Source organism: Pseudophryne corroboree, chromosome 8, assembly GCF_028390025.1.
Source record: "Pseudophryne corroboree isolate aPseCor3 chromosome 8, aPseCor3.hap2, whole genome shotgun sequence".
Classification (NCBI taxonomy): domain Eukaryota; kingdom Metazoa; phylum Chordata; class Amphibia; order Anura; family Myobatrachidae; genus Pseudophryne; species Pseudophryne corroboree.
This window is the reverse complement of record NC_086451.1, coordinates 47,484,946-47,506,560: the sequence shown is the minus strand read 5'-3', so window position 1 is coordinate 47,506,560 and position 21,615 is coordinate 47,484,946. Positions and strand designations below refer to the sequence as shown.

Genomic DNA, 21,615 nt, shown 5'->3' with positions numbered 1-21,615 from the left:
GCATTCCAGAGGAAGTTATTCCTACCTTGATTAAGGCTAGGAAGGAAGTGACTGTACAACATTATCACCGCATTTGGCGAAAATATGTTGAGTGGTGTGAGGCCAAGAAGGCTCCAACGGAAGAATTTCAATTGGGTCGATTCTTACATTTCCTGCAAGCAGGATTGTCTATGGGCCTAAAATTGGGGTCTATTAAAGTTCAAATTTCGGCCTTATCAATTTTCTTCCAGAAGGAATTGGCGTCAGTGCCTGAAGTACAAACTTTTGTCAAAGGTGTACTACATATACAACCCCCAATAGTGCCTCCAGTGGCACCGTGGGATTTGAACGTGGTTCTAAATTTTCTCAAATCTCATTGGTTTGAGCCGTTAAAATCGGTAGAATTAAAATACCTTACATGGAAGGTAACCATGCTGTTGGCCCTGGCTTCTGCCAGGAGAGTTTCAGAGTTGGCAGCTTTGTCATACAAGAGCCCATATCTGATATTCCATTCGGACAGGGCAGAATTGAGGACACGTCCTCAATTTCTCCCTAAGGTGGTTTCGGCATTTCACTTAAACCAGCCTATTGTGGTGCCTGCGGCTACTAGCGACTTGGAGGACTCCAAGTTACTGGACGTTGTCAGAGCATTAAAAATATATATTTCAAGGACAGCTGGAGTCAGAAAAACTGACTCGTTGTTTACATTGTATGCACCCAACAAGATGGGTGCTCCTGCGTCTAAACAGACGATTGCACGTTGGATCTGTAGCACAATCCAACTTGCACATTCTGTGGCAGGCGTGCCACAGCCTAAATCTGTAAAGGCCCACTCCACAAGGAAGGTGGGCTCATCTTGGGCGGCTGCCCGAGGAGTCTCGGCATTACAACTTTGCCGAGCAGCTACGTGGTCAGGGGAGAACACGTTTGTAAAATTTTACAAATTTGATACTCTGGCTAAAGAGGACCTGGAGTTCTCTCATTCGGTGCTGCAGAGTCATCCGCACTCTCCCGCCCGTTTGGGAGCTTTGGTATAATCCCCATGGTCCTGACGGAGTCCCCAGCATCCACTAGGACGTTAGAGAAAATAAGAATTTACTTACCGATAATTCTATTTCTCATAGTCCGTAGTGGATGCTGGGCGCCCATCCCAAGTGCGGATTGTCTGCAATGCTTGTACATAGTTATTGTTACAAAATCGGGTTATTACTGTTGTTGTGAGCCATCTTTTCAGAGGCTACTTCGTTTTGTTATCATACTGTTAACTGGGTTCAGATCACCAGTTGTACGGTGTGATTAGTGTGGCTGGTATGAGTCTTACCCGGGATTCAAGATCCTTCCTTATTGTGTACGCTCGTCCGGGCACAGTACCTAACTGAGGCTTGGAGGAGGGTCATAGGGGGAGGAGCCAGTACGCACCATGTGACCTAAAAGCTTTTTTAGATGTGCCCTGTCTCCTGCGGAGCCCGCTATTCCCCATGGTCCTGACGGAGTCCCCAGCATCCACTACGGACTATGAGAAATAGAATTATCGGTAAGTAAATTCTTATTTTTCCTCTAATGGGCAAAACCATGTTGCACTGCAGGTGGGGCAGATGTAACATGTGCAGAGAGAGTTAGATTTGGGTGTGTTATATTGTTTCTGTGCAGGGTAAATACTGGCTGCTTTATTTTTTACACTGCAATTCAGATTTCAGTTTGAACACACTCCACCCGAGTCTAACTCTCTGCACATGTTACATCTACCCCCCCCCCCCCTCCCCATCCCCCCCTGCAGTGCAGCATGGTTTTGCCCATTAGAGGATAAATTTGGTTTGCACTCAACCTTGAATCAGTCCCTATATGTAGAGATTGAGCACAATAATGGTGAAATGGTGAACGGATGGCATTTCATGACAGAGCCATCGGCTTCTTACGCCTGCAAAGTTCCAGCAATACAATCGTCATGTTCCTATTGGTCCCCCATTCCATACTGTGTTTGCAAATATGCATTTTGCATAATATAAATGGATAAAGCTGCAAACACTTTAACACTTTGCAGGCCATTTAAGTAAATTCCAAGAAATGTTTTGTCGCTTGTGTGACAAATGGATGAGAAAGATTTCTCCCTTTCCCCTTGCAGACCTTTGACAACTGTCAGAAGAGCAGATCTGCTCATGTGACATCCTGTAGGCAAAACCCATTTTCTTTAATATGAGAACATCTTTTGGAAGAAAAGCCACGGCAGTTATAGTAATAGCTCTCTGATAACACCATCCTAAGGGTAATGTCAAGCAGGGCTGCCAAACGCCAGTTACAGAAATATAAACTGTATTCACTGCTACCCATGAACAAATGGTAGAGGCTAGATCCAAGTGGCCTAAGGGACCTTTTCCGTCAGGGGGAGGAGCCACGACACAAGGGGGAGGAGCTACGCCAGCGGTACAGTTGGTCTAGTATCCACACCACCAACTATTACCTTTAGTAATTAGGTGGCGAGCGAAGCGGAGCGGAGCGAGTCACCGTGCCCGAAGCGTGGCGAGCGAAGCGAGCCCGCGAGGGTACTTTTCGGGTACCTTGTTCGGCCGCAGCTCCTCCCCCTGGTGACGGGTCTCCTCCCCTAGGTACGTCAGAAGGTCCCTTCTCCCACTCCAATATAGAACCAACCATGAACAAATGGGCACCAGTCACATGGGCATCTTACAGCTCAGTACAGACTATAGAGGACAGGGAAAGGCAGGTTACAAAATATAAACAGCTGCAAAATGCTGGTGTCATCATGTAGCCACATGCGTGTACGTCCAGGTACAGGTATAGATTTGTCTTTATCTAGAGAGCAGGAGATCTGCTGCTAATACCCACGCACTGCAGAGGCTCTCTGGAATCCGTGCGTGACTGATAATCAGGTTTGTAGGGGATCCGGTCTGAAGATCGACAGTATCTAGGTCGACAATGTTTAGGTCGACCACTATAGGTCGACAGTCACTAGGTCGACATGGATGGAAGGTCGACAGGGTTTCTAGGTCGACATGTGCTAGGTCGACAGGTCTAAAGGTCGACATGAGTTTTTCAATTTTTTTTTTCTTTTTTTGAATTTTTTCATACTGAACGATCCACGTGGACTACGGTTGGAACGGTAATCTGTGCCGAGCGAAGCGGTAGCGGAACGAAGGCACCATGCCCGAAGCATGGCAAGCAAAGCGAGCCATGCGAGGGGACGCGGTGCACTAATTTGGGATCCCGGTCACTCTACGAAGAAAACGACACCAAAATTTTTTTTAAATCCTCATGTCGACCTTTAGACCTGTCGACCTAGCACATGTCGACCTAGAAACCCTGTCGACCTTCCATCCATGTCGACCTAGTGACTGTCGACCTATAGTGGTCGACCTAAACATTGTCGACCTAGATACTGTCGATTTGATGAACCACACCCGTTTGTAGTTAGATACATCGCCAGTTAGAAGTTTGCTGCTCCCCGGAGGAAGTAGGCAGCAACGTAGGTAAGTATGCCTACAGTACGCACTGTGCATCAGAGGCAGCTCATCTGTGGACTGAACCAGCATTCAGCCAATGACCTCACAAAGAACAATATATAATATTTCCCAATTATGTCAGGGGTACCTCGCGAATCCAAAGGTTGCATTCCTATGAATATCTGATTAGCACAGCAGGGCTCAGCCCCTTTAAGTCCCAGCTAGTAACCCAGGATTCTGTTATTTTCTGAGAGCACAAAAAGTGGTGGTTCCCCATATATCTTATGTTGTATACAGTATATCGACTAAATGATTCCCAACATTTCTGGGACCCCACTTAGGTTCCCAAATCGCAGGCTGCATCAAAATGTGTGCAGGGTCGGACTGGCCCACAGGGGTACCAGGGAAGCCACCGGTAGGCCCCACTGCCTGAGGGCCCACTCCTTCCCCTAGGGATCAGGTTCCAGACTGTGCACTTGTATTATACATGGTAGATATGTTGCATTACACTGCACAAGACAATTGTGTATTTCAAGCCTCTGTGGAGGCTGGCCACACCCCCTTTGTAGGCTGGCCACACCCCTAAGTATGGGCCCCTATCACTGCATTCTGCCGGTGGGACCCTCAACCCCAGTCCGACACTTAATGTGTGTGTGTGTGTGTGTGTGTGTGCGCGCGTGTGTGTGTTGGTGATGCTTTTACAGATTCACACACTGTTGCTAATCACGCCAAACTCCTCCCCCCCCCCGGATTTGAATGGCGCCATCTCTGGATCTTTTTAATGTCATTTCATTTTAGGGGGTATGGATACTCCCCCTTAGGTCACGCCCCCATGTCAGCACCGGGGCACCATGTGGCTCTCTACGGCCCTGGTTGCACATACTGCATCGCATAACGCAGACTGGCACATGCAGTGTTAGAGCATCATTCAGATCCAATATTTGTGCTTGATCCTGTACCTATCAAAGAAAAGGCCCATACAAATCAATGGAAGATTGTTTGTAGAGAGACACATTGGGAGCAGAGCAAAAAAACAGCAAGTAAGTTTGCACCTTGGCAAAATCATGTCGTACTGCACCCAGAGTCTGTTGAAATTGTGAATGAGGCGCATAGTAGACTCACAGTCTCAGAAATGTTGAGAACATGTATTGCGTGTTCCTGGGCGGTGACAGGGATGTGGCTAAGCGGATGGACATGTTATGGGAGTGTCACGGGCATGCTGCTTAATAGCGGGTGCATAAATTGGTCCTAATTAATGTGTGTACGCAAATGCAATAGCGATTCTCTAGGCGACGGAGCTGCTAAAGTTAGCAAGTGAGGCTGCAGCGCAGGAGTAAAAAGAAACGCCAGCCATCGCAAGCTCAAACGCAACTGCATACACATTAGCGAACTATATGCAATTGCGGAGAACATCAAAGCTAAGGGTTGGTCTATGGCTACACAACTGGGCACCGCAGTAGCTCCACAGTATTTGCTCGTACAATCACGCAGCTGTCAGCAGATACAGATACACACCCCGAAAATGGGCACTTCCTGCGACAAAGTTCTCAATGCAAACAGGATCGCAGCATCACGCCCGCATATGCACAGTGCGATCGCAGCACATGCGCAGTCTGCCAATAATGACTCCATTGTGTAAACATCGGCCATTGCGTACAAACATGAATTACTGTAGGCCCATAGACACAGAATTATGCCCATTGGATGCCATATTCAGACGGATAATCCGCACCTGGTGTAGGGTTGGTGCACGTTTAGACGCACCAAGGAGAATTTGAGTGTCAAAGAACACTGAAAGGGAGTGTCTCAGCCCTTGCACATTCAGATTCACAGATGTAGTCCAAGTAAGGGAAACGTGGCAGCACTCGCATAAAGTCACAGACGCAACTACGGCAAAAGAGGCGTCCAAGTCAGCCCCAAAATGTGCAGAGATTTAAACTGCAGTGTAAAAATAAAATTATCCACCATTTGTGAGCTGCATGCAAAAGCAGCCAGTATTTACCCTGCATGCAAAATAAATGTATGTGCACCTCTCGCACTGACTATGGTTTGTCCATGTGCAAAGTTACTTGCTTTTCAAATGAGAATAAGCCCAAGAGCAATCAATTTGCCCAAAGCAGCTCCTATATTGTAATACAACATGTATATCTGTTTGTAAGGTGCTTCTAAAAATAAAAAAGTAGTGAGATCCTCTAGAATCATAGACCTCCCTATTGTTACAGTATTTCAGTTATATGTACGCGATATGAAAGGTTGGTATTGTATATACAGGTTGAGTATCCCTTATCCAAAATGCTTGGGACAAGAGGTATTTTGGATATCGGATTTTTCCGTATTTTGGAATAATTGCATACCATAATGAGATGATATGGTGATGGGATCCTAGTCTAAGCACAGAATGCATTTATGTTTCATATGCACCTTATACATACAGCCTGTAGGTCATTTTAGCCAATATTTTTAATAACTTTGGGTATTAAACAAAGTGTTTGTACATTCACAAATCATTTATGTTACATATACACCTTATACACACAGGCTGAAGGTCATTTAATACAATATGTTTTATTACTTTGTGTATTAAACAAACTTTGGGGTAAATTTACTAAGATGGGAGTTCTATTTAAGATGGGATGTTGCCCATAGCAACCAATCAGATTCTACTTCTCATTTATTTAGCACCCTCTAGAAGATAATACCTGGAATATGATTGGTTGCTATGGGCAACATCCCATCTTAAAAAGAACTCCCATCTTAGTAAATTTACCCCTTTGTGTACATTGGGGGTCATTCCGAGTTGTTCGCTCGCAAGCTGCTTTTAGCAGCTTTGCACACGTTAAGCCGCCGCCTACTGGGAGTGAATCTTAGCTTATCAAAATTGCGTACGAAAGATTAGCAAAATAGCGAATAGACACTTCTTAGCAGTTTCTGAGTAGCTCGAGACTTACTCGGCATCTGCGATCAGTTCAGTGCTTGTCGTTCCTGGTTTGACGTCACAAACACACCCAGCGTTCGCCCAGACACTCCTCCGTTTCTCCAGCCACTCCCGCGTTTTTCCCAGAAATGGCAGCGTTTTTTCACACACACCCATAAAACGGCCAGTTTCCGCCCAGAAACACCCACTTCCTGTCAATCACACTACGATCACCAGAACGAAGAAAAAACCTCGTAATGCCGTGAGTAAAATACCTAACTGCATAGCAAATTTACTTGGCGCAGTCGCACTGCGGACATTGCGCATGCGCATTAGCGACTAATCGCTCCGTTGCGAGAAAAAAATAACGAGCGAACAACTCGGAATGACCCCCATTGAGCCATCAGAAAACAAAGGTATCACTATCTCAGTCTCACTCAAAAAATTCAGTATTTCGGAATATTCCGTATTTCGGAATATTTGTATATGGGATACTCAACCTGTATTTGTATGCTTATGCTTTCAGCACCCGGTCAAGTCTGATCTGTGAACAGCTGGTTCTGCGCTAAGCCTGGGCACACACATAACAAAGATCTTATGAGGGTGGTGCTTTGGCCCAAAAAATTAGATTGGAGGGAATACAAATGATCAGATGAGCATGCCAGATTTACTAACAGTAATACAATGTTGGGCCAGTATGATTAAAAATGATGAAAGCTACCCATGAGTGTCCAGTGTGAGCCTGAATACTTAAATAGAACCCCCCCTTCCGTGCACACTTTATCTATTCAAGCACTGATGTCTCTCATCACTTCGAGGTATGTTTTGTCACCCTGTTCCTCTGAACACAATAAATGTAATGAGGGGCAGGGAATCAAATGGAATTTCAAAGTGCACCGAGCTGAGCTCACTTCTGGCCACTGAGGAAACTGGTGTGTAAATGGGCACAAGTCACAGTACTGTCTAAGGTTAAGGCAGTACAGATTGTGTAATGGTTAGCATTACTGCCTCACAGCACTGAGGTCATGGGTTCAATTCCCACTATGGCCCTGTGTGGAGTTTGTATATTCTCCCCGTACTTGGGTGTTTTTCCCCCAGGTACCCCGGTTTCTTCCCACAATCCAAACCTATACTGGTAGGTTAAATGGCTTCAGCAGTGGCGTAAGTTCGTCACAGTCGCCCGGAGGCAAGATATATATTGGTGCCCCCCTATTTCCTATATTAAGATAAATGTGTGTGTGTGTGTGTGTGTGTGTGTGTGTGTGTGTGTGTGTGTGTGTGTGTGTGTGTGTGTGGTGTTATGAAAAAAAATGTATATACTGTAATTATCCATTTAATTGTCTTTTATTTTAAATCACACATTTCTTAGCAGTCATACCCAGCATTAGAACCCATGACCTGTTACACTAACAGCTGACACTTTACTGATGGAGCTATTTGCTCCTGTAGAGGAAGCATGAGAATTCTAACTATATGAAGTTACGTGTAATTGTCAGAGAAGTAGCTTCATATAGTTAGAATTCCCATATTTCCTATACAGGAGCAAACAGCTTCATCAGTAAGGTGTCTGCTTCCAGTGTAATAGGGTGTGGTTTCTAATCCTGGGTGTGACACTTGTAAAATGTGTATATTCAGTATAATAAAGAGGGTGTGGTTTGTATGGTGCAGGGACCAGTAAGGAAGTCGGCCACTGAAAAGACAGCGACAGCTATCAATTAACTTAATTCAATGATGTCACAGAATGGGAGGAGAGGTGCCCCCCTTCAGAGCAGGAGCCCGGCGGCAGATGACTCCATTGCCTCCCAGAGTTCTGCCTCTGGGCTTCAGACAAAAATTAACCCTAGGCTGCAAGTGTGTGTGTAAGGCAGACGAGATGGGCCAAGTGGTTATCATCTGCCGTCAAATTCATGTTTCTAGATAACCCAATTAAAGGATAACTACACAGAAAACTTGGTGGAGGTCTACAAATATATATATATTAATTTACAGTTGGATGTTAAGTATATTTACAATGTGTAAAAAGTAAAACGCGAAATGCGTCAGTATTTAGAGTTGGATATCTTAGACTTGCAGAACCTTATGCTTTTAGAGGTGAATCAGGGGGTGAAGCAAGAGTAAGTAAGGGTTTAACCCGGATTTTGACTCACACATATGCGCCTTTTACGATGCGTGACCTTTCACATCCCATAGAAATTGTGTACATCTTTTAGTTGGTAATGACATTGATCTCAAGTTTGCGATGACGAATCTGTGACAGGTGACAAGTTGTATGTAGGTAAAGACAGGGCCGGATTAAGGTCTACGTGGGCCTGGGACTGAAAATGATCAAGGTCCTATAGTGAGAAGTTGAGTGGGTGTGGCTAATACTGTGTGGGTGTGGCCAGTGACATATGGGCGTGTACACTTCCCACACTAAAAGCCCCAATGTCTCCCAAAATATGTAAAAGTAGAATATCACCTGAGAGGGAATCAGAAATATAATTTTAATTCTTTTTACTTTTGGTATCCAAGTGACCAACTGTACAGTTAATCATCTCATGCTGTCATGGTGATGGGCCTATATTTACCTGGGGCCTGGAGCTGCAGCTCCATCGGTGCCATTGTTAATCTGGCACTGGGTAACAATACAGCTCAAAACGCACAACACCATCACAATTTTACGTACTTTAACTGTACAATTGTCCGTCCAAATGAGGCCCTACGGTATATGCCCGTTTAATTGTTTTTTTTAGTGCATTCGCTAACAGATGAGAAGTGCTGAAAAACCTACAGAGCTTAAAAACGTACAATTTGAATTTCTAAATCTTAAGAGTGCATTTAAGGTTTTAGAAAGCAGCGTGTCCTGATTTTCACATGCTATATAAAGCATTGTCTCTGCATTAGGGCTCTTACACAAGTATGTTTTTACATTTCCCAAAAGCTTTCTATGTGAACGACACATAAGAGGAAACCCACAGGCAAAAAAAGAAGCAGCAGAAGGGATGGTTGATTCCTATAGCAGCAAGCATATTCTGTGTACATGGGGGGTCATTCCGAGTTGATCGCTAGCTGAAAATGTTCGCTGCGCAGCGATGAAGCAAAAAATGGCACTTCTGCGCATGCGGCGCAATGCGCACGAGCAACGTACTTTCACGACGGCCGATGCAGTTTTACACAAGGTCTAGCGAAGCTTTTCAGTCGCACTGCTGGCCGCAGAGTGATTGACAGGAAAGGGGCGTTTCTGGGTGTCACTGTCAACTGACCGTTTTCAGGGAGTGTTCGAAAAAATGCAGGCGTGCCAGGAAAAACGCGTGTTTGTGACGTCAAATCCGGAACTGAACAGTCTGAAGTGATCACAAGCGCTGAGTAGATCTAAAGCTACTCTGAAACTGCACAATTTTTTTTAGTAGCCGCTCTGCGTTCCTTTCGTTCGCACTTCTGCTAAGCTAAGATACACTCCCAGAGGGCGGCGGCTTAGCGTTTGCACGACTGCTAAAAGAAGCTAGCGAGCGATCAACTCGGAATGACCCCCATGGAGAGAGTGGACGGAGAGTGAGAGCGCGGTATTATATATTGTGATACATCCTGCCCACAATCGCTTGCATACTGGCATTTTATATCACTAGTATGCAGGTACACTTAACTGCTGGGACAGCTCTTCCTATATATAGATGTTCCAGTGATGAAATAACTTCTGGGTTCATGACCCGGAAGTTGTAGTGCGGATCCTTTGGATCCTTCTCCAGTGATTTTCAGCTTAAAGTAGCCAAAATTTAACGCAAATTACGCGTACGTTTGTATAAACAGAGAAGATTAATATCATAGAGAATATTTCATAATCTACTGTAATGTCTTTGGAGTGTAGGGAGAAACCCCTGCAACCACAGAGAGAACATACAATTTCCACACGATTAGGGCTCTGGTTGAATTGTACTCATGACCCCAGTACGCTAAGGCAGCAATGCTAACCACTGTGCAGCTATTCCAATCAATAATCTCCACTACTGCTCAATGTTCCCATGGATTTCCATCTGTGGGTTCCAACCAATCAATACGTGACCAGAATTTCTGGGATTTCTTTCCCACCATGGATCTGAATAGACGTGCGGCTGGCACTTTTCGTGTTTTGTGTTTTGGTTTTGGTTCTAATTCCACTTTCGTGTTTTGGTTTTGGCTTGGTTTTGCCAAAACCACCCTTTCATGTTTTGGTTTTGGTTTTGGGTCTTAATGATTTTTGAAAAAAAACATAAAAACAGCTAAAATCACAGAATTTGGGGGTAATTTTGCTCCTACGGTATTATTAACCTCAATAACAATCATTTCCACTCATTTCCAGTCTGTTCTGAACACCTCACACCTCACAATATTGTTTTTAGGCCAAAAGGTTGCACAGAGGTAGCTGGATGACTAAGCTAAGCAGCGACACAAGTGTGCGGCACAGACACCTGGCCCATCTAGGAGTGGCACTGCAGTGGCAGACAGGAGGGCAGATATAAAAAAAAAAGGCACCAAACAGCACATCATGCAAAGAAGAAAAAGAATTGCAATGAGGTAGTTGTATGACTAAGCCAAGCGACACAAACAATTGGCCCATCTAGGCGTGGCACTGCAGTGGCAGACAGGAGGGCAGATATCAAAAAAAGGCCCCTAACAGCACATGATGCAAAGAAGAAAAAAAGGTGCACCGAGGTTGCTGTAGGCCTAAGCTAAGCGACAGAACCACCTGGCCCACCTAGCTGTGTCACGCAGTGGCTGAATGTCGAGAGTGGGCCACAATTGTTCGATCCACTGACAGCATCTCCAGCACGCTCCAGTCACTTTTAAAAAAATCTGCAATTGGTGGGCTTATACGGCAGTACCCCAGGACTAATACAGCAGTACCCCTGGACTCACACAGGATGGCACTTTTCAAAAACTAGGCCCCAAACAGCACCTCATGCAAAGATGTCGAAGAGGTGCAATGAGGTAGCTGTATGACTAAGCCAAGCAACACAAACAATTCCAACTGGAATTATACGTCCAAATCACTGGAATTATACGTCCAAATCACTGGAATTATACGTCCAAATCATTGGAATTAATTGGCAAGATCACTGTAATTATACATCCAAATCACTGGAATTAATTGGCAAGATCACTGTAATTAATAATTATACGTCCAAATACCTGGAATTAAATGGCAAAATCTCGCTATCACCTGCCTAGTGAAGTGGAATCTAGATGGGATTTGGTACCGGGGACACAATACCTCAATCAATTGTCTAAATCCCACTGCACTAATGGCGGATACAGGACGCACGTCTAACACCAACATAAGTGTCAAGGCCTCAGTTATGAGGGCTTCCATCGTCATGTGAAGCTAAACCTCTAGCCATGAACACAGGCCAGGGCCTCAGCCGTTCCTTGCCACTCCGTGTCGTAAATGGCATATTGGCAAGTTTACGTTTCTCCTCAGACCATTTACATTTCTTTTTTTGGGTCTTTTTACTGAACTTTGGCTTTTTGGGGTTTTACATGCCCTCTACTATCACAATGGGCATCGGCCTTGGCAGACGACGTTGATGGCATTTCATCGTCTATGTCATGGCTAGTGGCAGCAACTTCAGCACTAGGAGGAAGTGGTTCTTGATCGTTCCCTATTTTATCCTCCAAATGTTTGTTCTCCATTATTTTTCTGGAGTTATATAACACAATGGGGGTCATTCCGACCTGATCGCTCGCTGCAGTTTCTCGCATGCCAGCCGTCGTTGCCTAGCGATCGCCTCTGAGGCAGAGGCGGTCGCTGGGTGGGAGGGGGCCGCCGTTTAGGGGGCACGGTCCGGCCAACGCAGGTGTTGCGCTGTGCGATGCCTTTGCACTTCTGCGCGTGCGCGGGGGAAGGGGGGCGGCACTGACATGCGGGCGGACTGGCCCTGTGCTGGGCGTCCCCCCGCATGTCAGTGTAAATGATCGTAGCTGTGCTAAATTTAGCACAGCTATGATCAACTCGGAATGAACCCCAGTATGCAGCACAGGAATGACTGATGGCACTACCACTGGTCTGATGCAGCACAATACAGCACAAATACAACAACACTGTGAGGAACTTGTTGTTGTTATTATTATTATTATTATACGGCAGCAGTGGACATATAGCAGCAGCGTATGCCACTGTGACTGCCTGGTCACTGGAATGACTGATGGCCAGGACACTACCACTGGTCTGATGCAGCACAACACAACAACACTGTAAGGAACTTATACAGCTACACTGGACATATGGCAGCAGAGGACACCACCACTGTGACTGGTCACTGGACTGATGCTGCACAAGAGACTTCCCCTGGTCTAATGCAGGACAACACAGCACCACTGAAAGGGACTTATACAGCTACACTGGATATATGGCAGCAGAGGACACCACCACTGTGACTGGTCACTGGACTGATGCTGCACAAGAGAGACACTTACCCTGGTCTGATGCAAGACAACACAGCAAAAATGCAAGGGACTTATATAGCAGCCAGCAGCACTGGGGACATATAGCAGCAGAGGACACCAACACTGTGACTGGCTGGACTGATGCAGCACAAGACACTGACTACACTGGACTGGACTGAGCAGCACAACACAGCACAAGACTCGCCACCCCACTTTCCCGCCCACACAGACACTGAGGACACCTCCTCTCAATACATTCTCCGAGACTGGAGTGAAAATGGCCGCGACGCACGACTCCTTATGTGGTATCCAAATCCCACGAGAATCCGACAGCGGGATGATGACGTTTTGCCTCGTTCTGGTTTCCGAGTCAGGCGGGAAAACCCAAGCCTGACTCAAATGGTGAAGTTCGGTACGGTTTCGGCTCTCTGAGAACCGAACCCGCTCATCTCTAGTTAAAATACACAACTAATACAAGAGTAGCATGGAAAAAAGTTTCCTTAACGATGTGATGCTAAGATGGAGTGTTTTCATTTTGTTTTCTTGGTGCCTGCAAGAATTTTAATTATTGATGCCGGCTAGATTCTGCAAGTCCTCAACAGGCTGGAGATCAATAAGCTTGAAAGTCTTAATCAGGATTTATCAAGCTATGTCCCTTTTCTCATTATGTCTTGGCTGAATACAGACATCCATTATATAACAGGCCTACTGTCCGTGCCATAGTTACGCATTAAGCGAACGAACTGTAGGGAGGACCATGACCCCTGACTCTCGTCACAGCTCTCATTGGCTGCTTGCTGGATAAAGTCACAGCCTTACTTCTCCATCCATCTGTTCTGAACCTGAAGTCAGCACGCCCCACCGCCTCGACCCCACCAATTGTGTCCCGACATAGATGAGAGACAAGAGTGTGTGAGTGTGTCCGTGTGGGAGGAAGGGGGCAGAACTGAAAGAGATAAAGGGGGAGGTGAGCAGAGGTGATAGACAAAGAGGGGAGGCAGAGCTAAAAGAGAGAGGCAGACAAGGTAAAGAAGGGCAGAGTGAGAAAGAGAAGGAGGGGCAGAGATAGGAAGGTGGAGAAAGTCAGCGATTGGAACTGCCCCTCCCCCCAACTGCAACACCCCAGCAGGTGGGCATGAGGCTGTAGAGACACAAGAGAGGTATGAGGCTGGCATATATGGACATGCTGCGGCTTCTTTAAAACCACGATGCAAAAAGAAATGTTGTAACCCGTAGCCATCAATGACATATCAGCTTTCATTTGTCTGACTAGACTAGGTTTTTTAAAACTGTTAAGTGATAGGTTGCTTTCGGTTACAGCGCATTACTGTAAGGTTTCCACACACCATGCAGATACATGAACGGCAGAAAAAAATATAATAAATCACTTTGACGCTGTGAATAACAGACAAAACACACAAAACAATAAAATAAAAGTGCCCTAAATAAACATTATATTTATTCAAATCCAGGTGTATTCTCTCTTTGTATCCACAGACAAAAGAGGAAAAGAAAGCAAGAATTGGGTGGAAGCAGAAACCTCCCCAAATTGAACCAACGCATTTCACACTTAGTAAAAGTCTTAAACGCGTTGGTACAGTTTGGTTAGTTTCCTGCTTCCACCAGAATCTTTTATCAGCAAACAGTATTCTTACATCCAGGCAAGCCAGACCATATTGCAGTGTTCTTTTCTGTTTTTCTGGTAGGAATATTCACATAAGTAGTTACTAGAGATGGGTTCGGTCCAATATACTGGCGTTCGGGATGCCGACGGTCAAAATACAGACGGCATCCCGATATTGAGAATCTCGACAGGGATAAGTTAATTATACTTACGTTTTCCTATTGCCCCCTGACCTCCCTTCCCGCATCCTAAACCTAACCTTCCCCCCCTCTTAGATAAACCCTAACCCTCCCCGGTGGTGCTTAAACCTAACACCTCTCTTTCCACGGCCTAAACCTAACCCCCCCCTCCCTCCTCCTGCAGCCTAACCCTAGCTCTCCCTGGGGGTGCGTAAACCTAACCCCCCTTCCGCAGCCTAAACCTAAACCCCCCTTCCTGCAACCTAACCCACCCCTTCCCCGGCAGCCTAAACCTAACATCCCCCCTCCCCCTGATTCGTAGTGAAGTGATAGGTTGCATTCTCAGGGATGTCACTGATTTGTAGTAAAGTGATAGGCTATATTCTCAGTGAGGTCACTGATTCGTAGTGAAGTGATAGGCTGCATTCTCAAGGATGTCACTGATTAGTAGTAAAGTGATAGGCTATATTCTCAGTGATGTCACTGATTCGTAGTGAAGTGATAGGCTGCATTCTCAGGGATGTCACTGATTCGTAATAAAGTGATAGGCTGCATTCTTAGTGATGTCACTGGCTCTGTTCCTATGAATACTTGTTCCCCAGAGAATATATAGTGGCTGCCTAGATTGTACACGTATAATAGTGATCCTCTTTAATTGCACATCTCCACCTCTTTCTGGTACTGGTAAGTTTCAGTCTGAAACAAGGACACTTAACTGACTATTTATTTAGCAAAAAAAGTTCAGAAATTGTCGTTTTTTTAATGAGTGAATTAGGTGAAGAACATGAATTTAACCCTATCCCAAATGATTTTAGTAAAAATAAATAAAAATAAAAAATATATATATATATATATATATATATATATATATATATATATTATTTTTTTGCGGGGGGGGGGGGGGGGGGGGGGGTTAAACATCAATCAGGAACATCGTGACCATCGGAACATCGCGACCATCACGGCTTTCATTTTGAAAGACGGGACAGCTTCCAGATACACGGGTGGGACAGATCCTGCCGTGCTGACTGATCAGCAGTGATCGGCAGCACGGCAGACACGGGGAGAGTGCAGGGAGGCAGAGGGACCTTCCGGTCCCTCTGACAGCAGCAGCGGAGGAAAGTTTCCCTTCCCTGCCACTGCTAACACTCTCTATCTGACTGGTCGCATCCTGTGTGACCAGGTCAGATAGAGCACTTGCAGGCATGGTCGCATCTGATGCGACGATGCCAGGCAAGTGGCTAAAGGCAGATTTATCAAAGGGAGAAAATCACTATCCCCAGAAAGGGTTGCTACTAGCGATAGCACTGCTACTGCCGGCGGTAACCACCAGTGGCTTATTCATCAAGCATTCACACTACTTCTTGCACTTGCACAACACCTGCCCTGTGATCGCTTAGGATGCCAATAACAGATAAAAAACATTATTATTACCAGTTATTTATGCAGCGCACACATATTCCGCAGCGCTTTACAGAAAATACTTGGCCATTCACATCAGTCCCTGCCCCAGTGGAGCTTACAATCTATACTCCCTACCACATGTACACGTGTATGCTAGGGTTAATTTTTGTTAGGAGCCAATTAACCTACCAGTATATTTTTGGGTTGTGGGAGGAAACCGGAGCCCCGGGAGGAAACCTACACAAGTACTGGGAGAATATACAAACTCCACAAAGTTAGGGCCATGGTGGGGATTGAACCCATGACCTCAGTGCTGTGAGGCAGTAATGCTAACCATTACACCATCCGTACTGCCCTGACAAAAATGCTTATTAATAACATAAATAAATGGATAGCATTATAAACTTTTCTCCTTCTTTCCCCCCACATTAATAGTACTGAGAGCCCAAATGAAGCAGACTGAGACACGCCGATTTCTGCAGAGACTGGCCTGCGGGAGCAGTAAGTGATCTTATTGTCCCTTACTCCCTTGTGATCAGGTGGTTAGGGCTCCTTATGGGACTCCTTGGTAAAACATTCCATTAACTGCAATAAATTGGTTCCTAGACGCATCATTAGCTAAACGTCTGCCACTCTGCCATTTGCATATACTTTCCATTGCACTATATCAGCCTACACAGTAACACTCAAGCATGGGAATGTGACTATCGCTCATTTTATCTTTGGCTATGGATAAATGCTAAGCCAATACCGCAAACAATTCCATGACATTTACCTTTCTTGTCTTTCTTCTCCTCTTCCTCTCCACCGGCTCCGAGCAAGGTGAAAATGATTCCAGTTTGTGAGTTTACACCAACAGCTGTCACAACCATCCTGCCAGATCCTTCCATGACGTGGGTACCTGCCAACAGATGAGTCATGAGTTACGCTACTACCCAGCGTGGCCGGGCCACCGTCCTTATCCGTCTCCTGCCTGGTTCAAGTCAGGCCTGGACATTATAAAGGACAGCACAGATCTCATTACTGGGTCTGCCAAAGTGCCTGCAGTACAATTATGCCTAATGTGAATTGGCCGTAGGAAGGGAGGAAGAGACGGGGAAGCAGGAGCCATTTGTGGCCCATCACGCTGGGTCTACCTGCTGTCTTGGTGTATCTGATCCCATTGTATAATTCAGGTTACTGGCAATAATTCATTGCACATTCTGGTTTCTCTAATAATGTAATTGGACAGCTAAGTGCAGCTATGTTTACGCACTCGGCAGCTGACGTAATTCATAGTAACACAGGTATAGGACCTGTCAGGATGCTAAATATTCTTAGCACTTATAACCTGTTTGCTAATAACTTGTGATGTCAGGGGTTCCATAACTTATAGGAGATGTACTAAGCCTTAGAAAGTGAAAAAGTGGAGAGCGATAAAATGCCAGCCAATCAGCTCTTTACTGTCATGCTACAGGTTGTGTTTGAAAAAATGACAGTTAGGAGCTGATTGGTTTGTAGCTTATCACTCTTTAAGGTTTAGTACATCTGTGTGCAGTCGAGCACCCCACTGATGCACATCGCCAGTACCTGATTGCCCCCTATATGTCTCTATAAATCAATAAATCCTATTTTTCAGTCTTCTCTTTCTGTTAATGTCATCCTAAGATGGCTTTCATGGAACCGTGGCATTACTTGTGCCACGACAAAGCTTTATAGATAGGCATACGCATCTGGAAGCGTGCCCAGGTGAGAGTAGGCGATACTTGATGCCACCAGGGCTACTGTCAGCACCTGGCCTCTGGTAAAAGAACCCAGGGGGTGTCAAGAGGAGTCTCCAATTATCACTGTACTGTAGTCGCTCCCTATACAATCACAGGAGGTAGCAGGAAGTAACTGGCCAACTGGCTGGAGGTTGGCCACACCCCTTCTGGAAGATAGCCACACCCTTTCTGGAGGTTGGCCACACCCCTAAGTATCACTGAACTCCGTGGAGAGACATCAATGCCAATATCACAGCTGCCATATACATAGTGATGAGCGATATACAACATGATACCAGAAGACGAATGGAGAAAAATAGAATTTGCTCTACTTTATCCTGCCCCTGCTCTGTCGCCTGCCTTGGTATAATAGCTGTGTGCAAACTGCAGCTGTGCTTTTCCTTAGAGACAAATAATCTCTACACCAGTTCTCATCTATCCTCCGTTCACCTGTCACAGAGAGGATGAGGGAGCGACGACTATGAAACTCATCTGCACAACCATTTAGACTGCTCAGAGAAGGTGTCTTGGGTCACAGCCTCTATACAGACCTGTCAAGTGTAGGCATGAAGAATGCAGAGGGAACATATTACTCTAAACAATGATCTGGCAAATGTTGTACATCTATCTCTTCTTCTTCTTCTTATAGAGAAAAATGCAAAACAATCTGCATTAAACAGCACTGTACCCAGAGGACAACATAGAGGGTAATTCCAAGTTGATCGCAGCAGGAAATTTTTTAGCAGTTGGGCAAAACCATGTGCACTGTAGGGGAGGCAGATATAACATGTGCAGAGAGAGTTAGATTTGGGTGGGTTATTTTGTTTCTGTGCAGGGTAAATACTGGCGGCTTTATTTTTACACTGCAATTTAGATTGCAGATTGAACTCACCACACCCAAATCTCTCTCTCTCTGCACATGTTATATCTGCCTCCCCTGCAGTGCACATGGTTTTGTCCAACTGCTAACAAAGGCCCTCATTCCGAGTTGATCGGTCGCAAGGCGAATTTAGCAGAGTTACACACGCTAAGCCGCCGCCTACTGGGAGTGAATCTTAGCTTCTTAAAATTGCGACCGATGTATTCGCAATATTGCGATTACTAACTACTTAGCAGTTTCAGAGTAGCTCCAGACTTACTCTGCCTGTGCGATCAGTTCAGTGCTTGTCGTTCCTGGTTGACGTCACAAACACACCCAGCGTTCGCCCAGGCACTCCCACCGTTTCTCCGGCCACTCCTGCGTTTTTTCCGGAAACGGTAGCGTTTTCAGCCACACGCCCCTGAAACGCCGTGTTTCCGCCCAGTAACACCCATTTCCTGTCAATCACATTACGATCGCCGGAGCGAAGAAAAAGCCGTGAGTAAAAATACTTTCTTCATAGTAAAGTTACTTGGCGCAGTCGCAGTGCGAACTTTGCGCATGCGTACTAAGCGGATTTTCACTGCGATGCGATGAAAAAGAACGAGCGAACAACTCGGAATGAGGGCCAAAGTTCCTGCTGCGATCAAATTGGAATTAGCCCCATAGTCACATAAAGGTTCCTTTACGGTCAATTGTCCTTGTGCTCCGTTCTACTGTAAGCAGTGTCGGACTGGGGCAAGAAGGGTCCACCATGAAACTCAGTGGTAGGGCCCCAATATTAAGGGCAGTCACCAGAGGGGATGTGGCCAGCCACAACAGGGGGACTTGGCCATCCAATAGAGAGGACACAGTCAGTCTGCAAAGAAAAGGGTCTTTTAACAGAGGGGGAAGGTTGTGTCAGGGGGACACACGTTGATTGGCAGAAGGAGTAATCTTGGTGTAGTGTCCATAGATCTCAACCAAGTATCTAAGAAATGGTACACGGTCGCTAGGTCAACCACACTTAGGTCGACAGTCATTAGGTCGACCACTATTGGTCGACATGCATTATGTCGACCTGGTCTATAGGTCAACATGGTCACTAGGTCGACATGTACTTGGTCAACATGGGAAAAGGTCGACATGAGTTTTCCACATTTTTTTACATTTCTTGAACTTTTTCCATACTTTACGATCCACGTGGACTACGAATAGTACCCTGTGCTGAGCGCAGCATTAGCGGAGAGAGGCACCTTGCCCGAAGCATGGCGAGTGCAGCAAGCCATGCGAAGGGACACGGTGCACTAATTCGGGTTCCCGGTCACTTAACGAAGAAAACAACACCAAAATTGTTTAAAAAACTCATGTCGACCTATCTCCATGTCGCCCTTGTTCATGTTGACCTAATGACCATGTTGACCTATGTCAGGTGTCAACCTATTCACTGTCGACCAATAGCGGTTGACCTAATGACTGTCGACCCTATGACCCATACTCCTAAGAAATTGCTGATCCTCTAGTGGAGCAATAATGTAAAAATTGAGAGCATGTTCAGGGACCTGACCCCTAGTGGAGGGAATGAGGACCTCAGGCAGTCGTGCCCACTGGTGATCTCCCCTGTATGGCTATGAGCCAGTCTGACCCTGACTGTAAGCTCTACATGTACATACATCCCAGCTGTCCCCATTAAAGTAGGACAGTCCCGACATGAAGGGATTGTCTCGTTGTCAGCTTCGTTATCCCAACTGCAGGGATGATGGGAGACATGGTGAGTATGCTGTTCACACTTTGCACGATTCAGAGGTCTTTTCAATGGAGGAAAAGGGGGCTGGGGGGCAAACAATCTGGACGGGGACAAATGCTGGGAGGTAAGAGCATCGCCTGCCTAAAATAGAGGCCTTCATTTTGTAGGCTGAACCTAAATTTATAAAGATGCAGTTTATACATTCATTCAGAACTAGTGACACGAATGGGGCACGAGGCACGAATTGCCTCGTGCCTCACAAGTTCCTAGAGAATTCTGGTTATTGGTTCAGTCCATTATGTGCAGATGACAGATGCCCTTTCAAAGAATAGCATTTTCAAACAAACAATGTCTCGCAAACTGGAGAAACAAAGATAATAAGTCGTCACAAAACCCATGACTGAGAAGACGAATAGCAGAAAAATGACACAAATCCTTTGCATGGGGCATAGGGGGGACCACATCCTCACCAGAAAGCAGCATTGGGTCTTTTTCTACAGACTTGCGCACGTGGTCTGATTCTCCTGTCAATGAGCTCTCATCAATTTTAAGATCGTTCCCCTGGATCAGAACTCCATCTGCGGGCAGCAGGTCGCCTGGAAGATCAGAGGATATTAAAAAATGAATGACATTCACTTACTCCTGCAATATTAATGCTGCTCACAGCATTCAGCTATATGCAGCATCGGTGAGTCACTACCATGGGGGATCATGCAAAGCAGAATGTATTAGAGGGCAAATGGTTCTCTTGGAATTATTACAATTTCAAAGTTCCTGAAAGCGTGTTTAAAAACTTTTATTTTTTTCATCTCCAGTCAATCTTCCTCCATGTGCCAGATAAGGGATTACCAGCCACTTTATCTGCAGCCCCCTAGCAGGAGAGGCGTGAGAGACCATGCTAGCACTCACAGCTGCTGAATTATTTTTAAAACTGGAAAACAACAATAAGGTTGTCACGTTACAGTTTTCTTTATTAATATTCTGTCTTCGTTTTATTCAACATGTACTGTAAGGATATTGGGGGTCATTCCGAGTTGATCGTAGCTGTGCTAAATTTAGCACAGCTACGATCCTGAACTCAGACATGCGGGGGGACGCCCCGCATGTCAGTGACGCCCCCCCGCAGAAGAGGCATTGTACAGCGGCGATACCTTTGCACTTCAAGAGTAGCTCCCGGTCAGCACAGCTTTTGCGTGCTGGCCGGGAGCTACTTATCGCTCCCCGGCCCGCAGTGGTTGCGTGTGACATCACGCAGGCGCTGCGGGCCACTCCCCGCACGGTCCGGCTACGCCTGCGTTGGCCGGACCATGCCCACGAAATGCCGGCCAAACGCC

At 45.8% G+C, this 21,615-nt stretch overlaps 1 protein-coding gene and 1 long non-coding RNA gene across 8 annotated transcripts in view; one reads left to right on the top strand and one right to left on the bottom strand.

Annotated features, from left to right (window-relative positions):
- The window catches only part of LOC134948387 (uncharacterized), a 69,463-nt gene extending 52,819 nt beyond the window's left edge, over window positions 1-16,644 (top strand). The window contains exon 3 of the long non-coding RNA XR_010182948.1: window positions 16,390-16,644. This is a non-coding gene — a long non-coding RNA (uncharacterized LOC134948387). The remainder of the gene's footprint in view (window positions 1-16,389) is intronic.
- ATP2B3 (ATPase plasma membrane Ca2+ transporting 3) overlaps window positions 1-21,615 on the bottom strand; it is a 671,061-nt gene that overhangs the window by 204,542 nt on the left and 444,904 nt on the right. For all 7 annotated transcript variants that reach the window (XM_063936325.1, XM_063936321.1, XM_063936322.1 and 4 more), the window contains exons 6-7: window positions 20,752-20,877; window positions 16,730-16,855 (exon numbers count right to left, since the gene is read on the bottom strand). In XM_063936325.1, coding sequence (XP_063792395.1) covers window positions 16,730-16,855; window positions 20,752-20,877 — 252 coding nt within the window. The remainder of the gene's footprint in view (window positions 1-16,729; window positions 16,856-20,751; window positions 20,878-21,615) is intronic.